At 38.6% G+C, this 8,690-nt stretch overlaps 1 protein-coding gene across 1 annotated transcript in view; it reads left to right on the plus strand.

Moving 5' to 3' along the window:
* LOC130913033 (disabled homolog 2-interacting protein-like) overlaps positions 1 to 8,690 on the plus strand; it is a 42,796-nt gene that overhangs the window by 32,752 nt on the left and 1,354 nt on the right. The window contains exon 17 of the mRNA XM_057831295.1: positions 3,082 to 3,169. Coding sequence (XP_057687278.1) covers positions 3,082 to 3,169 — 88 coding nt within the window. The remainder of the gene's footprint in view (positions 1 to 3,081; positions 3,170 to 8,690) is intronic.

Genomic DNA, 8,690 nt, shown 5'->3' on the forward strand with positions numbered 1-8,690 from the left:
GTTATCGGGAATGATTGGAATTGAATCGGGAGCAAAAAAAAAACAATTTGATCGGGAAATATCGGGATCGGCAGATACTCAAACTAAAACGATCGGATCGGGAGGAAAAAAACATGATCGGAACAACACTACAATATAGCAATAGTCTATCTGGTGAATATTTATAGGGATCCACAGATAGAAAGACTTGTAGTGCTTAAAGGCAAGGCAAGGCAAATTTATTTATATAGCACAATTCAACACAAGGCAATTCAAAGTGCTTTACATCACATGAAAACCATAAAAATCACATTTAAATCAACACAATGTAAAAACCAAGACAAAAGATCGCACAGAATAAAAATAAATAAATAAAAATAAAACAAAAATAGAAATAAAGCAAAAACTACTACTAATAATAATCATTGAAATCAGCAATGGAGATAAGCACAAGAGGAATAGAAGGCAGGTAGATTGAAATATATAGACAGTTATGGATATGCAGTGCTAAACAAAAGCGTTTTTAGCCCTGATTTAAATGAGCTAACGGTTTGAGCATACTTCAGACCTTCGGGTAACTTGTTCCAGAGGTGAGGAGCATAATAACTAAATGCTGCCTCACCCTGCTTGGTTCTTGTTCTTGGAACATGCAGAAGACCCGTTCCAGACGACCTTAAGGGTCTAGATGTCTCATAGGAATCTAACAAGTCAAGCATGTATTTTGGTCCAAGGCCATTAAGTGTTTTGTAGACGAGCAGTAGTATTTTATAGTCTATCCTTTGACTCACTGGAAGCCAGTGTAGCGATTTCAAAACCGGTGTAATGTGGTCCAGCTTCCTTGTATTTGTGAGGACTCTGGCTGCAGCATTCTGTACTAGCTGCAGCTTTCTGACTGATTTTTTATCAAGACCTGTAAATATACCGTTGCAGTAGTCCAATCTGCTGAAAACGAATGCATGCATAAGTTTTTCCATGTCTTGTTGAGTCAGAAGCCCCTTAATTCTGGTTATATTTTTTAGGTGGTAATAAGCGGATTTAGTGACGGACTTTAGATGGCTATCAAATTTTAGGTCTGAGTCAATAATTACGCCAAGGTTTCTGACTTGATTTGTAGCTGTAAGTGACATTGTGCTAAGTTGGCTGCTTATCTTTGACCTTTCCTTTTTTGGCCCAAAAATGATCACCTCTGTTTTCTCCACATTTAACTGGAGAAAATTCTGGCACATCCATTCATTGATTTGATGAATGCATTTACTCAGGGAGACTAAGGGACTATAATCATGTGGGGACACAGAAATGTACAGTTGTGTGTCATCTGCATAGGCGTGATAGGAGATGTCATACTGTTCCATTATCTGAGCTAACGGAAGCATATAGATGTTAAATAAGAGTGGTCCAAGAATTGACCCTTGAGGGACTCCACACGTGAATTTGGTTCGTTCTGACTGATAATTTCCGATTGACACAAAGAAATCCCTATCATGTAAATAGGATGTGAACCACTGAAGAATAGTGTCAGTAAGCCCTACCCACTGTTCCAATCTGCTGAGTAGTATGTTGTGATCAACCGTGTCAAATGCGGCGCTGAGATCCAATAGTAGCAGAACAGATGATTTGCCTGCATCGGTATTCCGACGAATATCATTTAGGACTTTGATAAGCACGGTCTCGGTGCTGTGTTGTGGCCGAAATCCAGACTGAAATGAGTCAAAAAGATTGTTTTGGATCATAAAAGTCTGGATCTGTTCAAACACAACCCTTTCGATAATTTTCCCCAGGAATGTCAGATTTGATATTGGCCTGTAATTACTAATGGTTGAGGCATCCAGATTAGGTTTTTTTAGGAGAGGTTTTATTACTGCAGTTTTTAAAGTCTGAGGAAACTCTCCTGTTTGGAGGGAAGTATTTATAATCTGAAGTATGTCTGGGGCTATGCAATGAAAAACAGTTTTGAAAAAGTTTGAAGGAAGGATGTCAAGGCAGCATGTTGTGGGCTTTAGTTTCGACACAATTTCTGTTAAAGTGGCATAGTCCAAGAGGCTAAACTGTCTAAGATTGACGTGGGGGACATGTTGGGAGGCATTTAGTGTAACATTTGTTAATCCGGAGTTGCACACAGTCTGTCTAATCATTAGTACTTTGTGTGTAAAAAATGCTGCGAAATTATTACAGGACACCTCAGATGCCAATTCCTGAGGTATTGATGCTTGTGGGTTTGTCAGTTTGTCAACAACAGAAAATAGTGTGCGAGTATTGTGGGTGTTTCTACTAATGATCTCTGAAAAATATGATTGTCTAGCATTTTTCAGTTCCTGGTTGTATTTGTGAGTGTATTTGTTAAAAGATAAACGTTATTATGAGTTCAAATAATTTTGTATGAAAATCCCTCTTGATGTTTTCGATTTTATACAATTTGTAAAAATTGTTTAACTAGTACCTCGCCATTGTTGTTGACGTCGCAGGGCGGTGACGTCACATGGTTACGCTGCCAGGCTTCCAGAGTATGACTCTAGCGACATAAACATGTCATCTGTTCAACCCTTTCAATTTGAACCCGAGAGGAACATTAATGAGCATGACAGCACTGTCGATATTTCAAGTCAGGTGTGCCTTATAGAGTGAAAATTACGGTACTTGTTCTTCAGTACAATTTTTGCATGCTCTACTGATGTTTTAACAATAAATTATAAGCATTTACGCTGTACTTGAGTATTCTTTTAACTAAATACTTTTTTACTTGTACTTGAGTGTATTTTTCTGATGACTATTTGCGTCATATAATTTGGAAGTAAAACTACTCTTGCTTGAGTAGAATTTTGGGTTACTAGTGATGATATTGTTTTAAAAACAACATGATAAGCCCAGAGCTTGACTATTCTTTTCAACCAATACTTTTTCATTTGTACTTGAGGGATTTTCTTTGGATGACCACTTGAACTAAAGTACTATTATTTTTGAAGTAACGTTACTTTTACTTGAGTACAGTTTTTGGCTACTCTACAGATTAAACTGCCTAAAAAAATAAATGACAAGCGGTTCCTCAGTGCTCAGTCATCTTTTCACTGTATACTTGTACTTGAGTAATTTTTTTTTTTTGAACAGGTTAATGGCAGTGGAAGAGGAGCTGAAGAAAGATCACTCGGACATGCAGGCAGTGGTGGATTCCAAGCAAAAGATCATTGAGGCCCAGGTCTGTTTTCCAACGCCTCGTCAGGCTCGTTCACCTGCTAACTTGCGCTAGTAGAAAAATCGTCATCATCTCAAGGCTTTATTCTACCACGGCCAAACAAAGAGAGAAAAATAAAGTTGTCGTTTTACGAGATCAAAGTCATAAGATTATCAGAAAATAACATAAAAAATAATATATTATATTACAAGATTAAAGCCGTAATGAGATAAAATTGTAATATTACTCCATGTATTATGGGATTAAAGCTGAACTATAGTGATCCCTTGCTACTTCGTGCTTTAAACTTTAGGCCCTCAGTCCATCTCGTATTTTGTTTCAATTAAAAAAACAAACAAACAAAAAAAAATTGGTTGAGCTGCCCCAAGCCGATCGCGTCGTCTCACTCTCCCTCCCTCTCGCTCCTGCTTGGTTGGGCACTGGAGTTGCTTATTAAAATTAACAATGATTGACAGACGTTGATGTTGCCAGAGAACCAAGCTTCAAAGTGCCGCATACGTCAATCATCGTTTAATTTGTTAAAAAGTTGTTGCGGCAACTAAGCCTGTCGCAATATGCAATAATTCCATTTATCGCTAGGCCTGTCGCAATAACAAATTTTAGTGTGCGATAATTATTCTCATGAATTTTTGCGATATGCGATATTATTGCGCCCCCCTCCAATTTTTTTTTCTAAACAAATTTACAATAACACAGTAAGAATACAGTATATATTAATAGATCAAGTACACCCATTTGAACGCGATAAATATTTACTCTTAAATTCCAAAATACTTTTTAAGAAATCACAACTAAAAACAATAGACCATGCCTCTTAAGTAAAAGACAACAATATTGATACCGCACAGAAACAGAGAATAAATAAAATGTGTTTCCAAAAAAAGGAAAAAAAATTGCACTTAATAACTTATGCATTTAGGCAAATGAAAACTTTTCCCGTCATAGCTTCTGTCATGGTGTTCCGTAGGGATGCAACGATACAGTTAAGTCACGGTTCGGTACGATTTTTGATATGGGGGACACGATTTTCGATCCGGTTCAATACATTTAATGCTCTGTAAAAAAAAAAAAAAAAATTATATTTTTTGTTTCGTCTTTTTTTTTTTTTTTTTTGCTAACGACCAAAAATTAAATTGCCATCATATAAACATGCATTTTAGTGCATAATATTTTTGTGCTTACTTCTTACTGATCTGAAGAAATTTAGTATAAAAGTGCTGAGAACAATCTTTACTGTTTGTAAAGTGAGGCAGGGCACACTGTTGATTGCTACAGCTCTCTTAGCAGCTAGGTACTACATGAGCAAGACATCCTATTTGTGGTCCGAATCCATCTGTGTCACGTACTGAATTAACAATATTTGCAACATTATTTATAGTCACTGGTATGGATTGATTTGGCCTTCTTAACTTACATTCAGTCATGACAGTTTGGAATTCATCGATTTAGTATATGGACTACGTGTCCCATAATCACTCTGGGCTCACGTAGCCAACGTAGCACATCTAGTTTGCCATTTCATGATATCTAGTGTGTGCGCGCATTAAAAAAAGTTAGCAAGTGCCGCTGAAGTCACGTCTGCTCATTACTACACAACACCAGCATATGACAATCGACTTTCATAAACAGGACGAGTTTGAAGCACAGCGCTCTTAATTTCATTCAGCTGTTCGTTGTCAAAGCGAGGTTGTTCATAGCAGCCAAGTCGGTAACGTTTTGGCGGAATTCGTTGTCAATATCCTGCGTTGTGCCGAAAAAACAGCCCCAGCGCGTGAAATGTCACTCCTGACGGGAGCGCCCACACGTCAACAACACTGGCGCGCCGTAGATGGTCCGCAGTCACTCCGGAGCACTGATGCGGTCGGTATAGGTTGAACGATAGGATATAATGGGAACGATTGGCTCCGGTGCTAGTTTTTGCCGGACCTGGAACGAAGATGTATTTTGCGGAGTTGGTATCAAGGAATCCGAACTTTTAACAGCACGTCTGCCTCACGCGCACGCACACGCGAGGCCATAAATCGCAGCGGGAAAATTACCGCCTTCATTTTTATTTATCGTGCGATAAATGGAATTATTGCATATTGCGACAGGCTTATTTATCTCACGTGCGTGCGCGCATGCAGCAGACATGCTGTTAAAAGTTCGGATTCCTTGCTACCAACTGCGCAAAATGCATCTTCGCTCCAGGTCCGGCAAAAAATAGTGCCGGAGCCAATCGTTCCCATTATATCCTATTGTTCAACGTATAACGGCCGCTCAGTGCTCCGGATTGACTGCAGACCATCTCTGCCGTGCCGGTGTTGTTGACGTGTGGGCGCTCCCAACAGGGGTGACATTTAACCCGGGGCGGCTATTTTTCGGCACAACACCGGATATTTGAGTGGCAAATTAAGAGCGCTGTGCTTCAAACTCGTCCTGTTTTATGAAAGTCGATTGTCATATGCTGTTGTTGTACAGTAATGAGCAGACGTGACTTACGTGGCGTTTGCCAACTTTTTTAATGTGCGCACACACTAAATATCATGAAATAGCAAACTAGATGTGCTACGTCCCATGCCATTGGCTACGTGAGCCCAGAGTGGTGATGGGACACGTAGTCCATATACTACATCGATGAATTATAAATCGCAATGACTGAATGTAAGTTAAGAAGGCCAAATCAATCCATACCAGTGACTATGGATAATGCTGCATATACTGTTAATTCAGTACGTGACACAGATGGATTCGGACCACAAATAGGATGTCTTGTTCATGTAGTAAACCTAACTGTAGCAATCAACAGTGTGCCCCGCCTCACTTTACAAACAGTAAAGATTGTTCTCAGCACTTTTATACTAAATTTCTTTAGATCAGTAAGAAGTAAGCACATAGATGTTATGCACTAAAATGCATGTTTATATGATGGCAATTTAATTTTTGCTCGTTTGCAAAAAAAAAGAAAAAAACGAAACAAAAAATACAGTTATTTTTTTCCCAGAGCATTAAATGTATTGAATTGGATCAAAAATCGTGTCCCCCGTATCAAAAATCGTACCGAACCGTGACTTAACTGTATCGTTGCATCCCTATGGAACACCATTGCAGAAGCTATGAGGGGAAAAGTTTTCATTTGCCTAAATGCTTAAGTTATTAACTGCAATTGTTTTTTTTTTTTTTCTTGAAAAACACATTTTACTTATTCTGTGTTTCTGTGCGGTATTAATATTGTCTTTTACTTAAGAGGCATGGTCTACTGTTTTTAGTTGTGATTTCTTATCGCGTTTAAATGGGTGTACTTGATCTATTAATATATACTGTATTCTCACAGTTATTGTAAATTGGTGTTTAAAAAAAATTGGGGGGGCGCAATAATATCGCATATCGCAATAATTCATGAGGTAAATTATCGCACACTAAAATTTGTTATCGCGACAGGCCTAATGGCAACTCATTGTGTGTAAGTGAGCCGCTTGAGTGGATTTGAGTTGACTCACTCAATGAACCATTTGATATAGCCAAGCTTTTTTTCTGCTTCATTCGTGTTTAAAAATAATTCAGTGCGATAGTAACAGGTTTAGAACTTATCATAAGTATTACATTTGAAGTGCTTAAAAACCATTTGTTGGGAAAAAAAAGTGACAAAACATGTTTTATATATTTTTTCCAATGCAAAATCTGAATAAATACATAGGGATTTTTTTTTTTTTTTTTTTTTGCGCTACTTCGCGTTTTTTTACTTATTGCGGCGGGTTCTGGTCCCCATTAACCACGAAAACAAGGGATCACTGTAATAATAAGAGTTCATATAGATAACCCTATGCTGAAAAATGCTATCGTTTTAAAATAAATACGATATTATAAGGAATTACTCGGTACGCAAGTAGTTTTTTCATTGAATACTTTTTTACTTGTACTTGAGTCCATTTCTTGGATGACTACTTTTACTTGTGTAATATTATTTGGATGCAGCGCTACTTTTACTTGAAGACCATACGACAGGAGAAAAAAAGTCTTAAATAGCATTATTATGTGATTTAGAATCATATTTTGAGACGATTCGACTATATACAACAATTTAGCAAAGCGCAGATGATGAGAAATTAGTCTTTTAATCTGCCGGTTAGCCACGCCTACCATTATAGGGCTCGAGCGTCCCCAACAGGTGGATGACGTCAGCAGGAGACTGGGCTCATCGGTTTTACTATTCAGCCCACTGAGGGGGAATTATTCAGAACGAGGAAAACGCAATGAAGAGAGCGGCAAAATGTCATTGTTTCAGTCTCTCTACGCCAATATTTTTACAGGATATTCTTTTTATCCAAGTATTTTTCCACAATAGCTAAATAAATGGCTTGAGAAGGACCAGTCAGCCAGTCGAGGGGGAAGTATTCACAACAAGGAAAACGCGACGAAGAGAGCTGCAAAATGTCATTGTTTCTGTCTCTTAACTTCAATATTTTTACAGGAGATTCTTTTTATCCAAGTATCTTCCCCAATTGCTAAATAAATGGCATGGTCATGACAAATAACAGTCTTGTGCTAAATGGAATATGAAATCATAAAAATGCACTTATTCAGGATGACATGGCAAAATTACTCCATAATGGTCAAAACTGTCGACTTCACCTTTACTGTCGCACCTCCCGAAACCAAGAGGCGTGACAGCGAGCCGACATGCTAACCCGAACCGAGTGATGTTTCAGTCTTCGAAGCAGAAAATCACACATAACTAGCCTGGATTATCTGACACGACGACTGGGTTGTCGATTGTCTTCACGGACCGGCAAACCGCCCGGCCGAGAGCAATTTACAGCTCGTTCCCCGGAGGAGGGCGGCTGCAGTTCTTGTGCAGCTAATGTGCCGCTAATGTGCATGAGGAGAGGTTTTTACATGCCTATCAATGATCAAACGTAAGTAGTCCTTTATTTAAAGAAAGTTTGTAGTGTTTACTTTGTAATCGCTGTATTCTTATTTGACATAATACAAAACAAGATGTTTACTTACTTCCTTGTCCAATGGTCCCACAGTAGTCGGGCTTGTTTTGGCCAATATCCACGGTGAATGGGAACCTTTTGAAACTCCAAAAAGGCTCGCACGCCTCTCCCTTATACAGCAAGATTTTTCTGCAGCCGTTTGGCTGGCGTGATGTAAAAAATAAACGTATTAATCCGCAAAATCAGCTGAATCCTTATTCCTCATACACAACAGTACGGCTGGAAAGTGAAGCGGACGCCTTCAACTGTACACGTCACAGCGCCCTCCTCCTCAATGCAAAACCAAAGGTGGAAGTCACTCATTTTCATGGCGCGGGATTCAAAAAACTAAATATAGTGATCGCTTCCACACACATCCAAGCGTCCATATCATTCAGGAGCATAAAATACCACGTGTATTATGAAATAAACATGCTTTTTCGTGTCACTTTAAGTACAATTTTTCGCAACTGTATACACCTCTGCATATGTGTGCTTCAGCTTTACAAATTGTCAAATGTGAAAGACGGAAAAAAATTCTTCCCGTCTTCGCGGTTTTTCACTTT

This window comes from Corythoichthys intestinalis, chromosome 3, assembly GCF_030265065.1.
Source record: "Corythoichthys intestinalis isolate RoL2023-P3 chromosome 3, ASM3026506v1, whole genome shotgun sequence".
NCBI lineage: Eukaryota > Metazoa > Chordata > Actinopteri > Syngnathiformes > Syngnathidae > Corythoichthys > Corythoichthys intestinalis.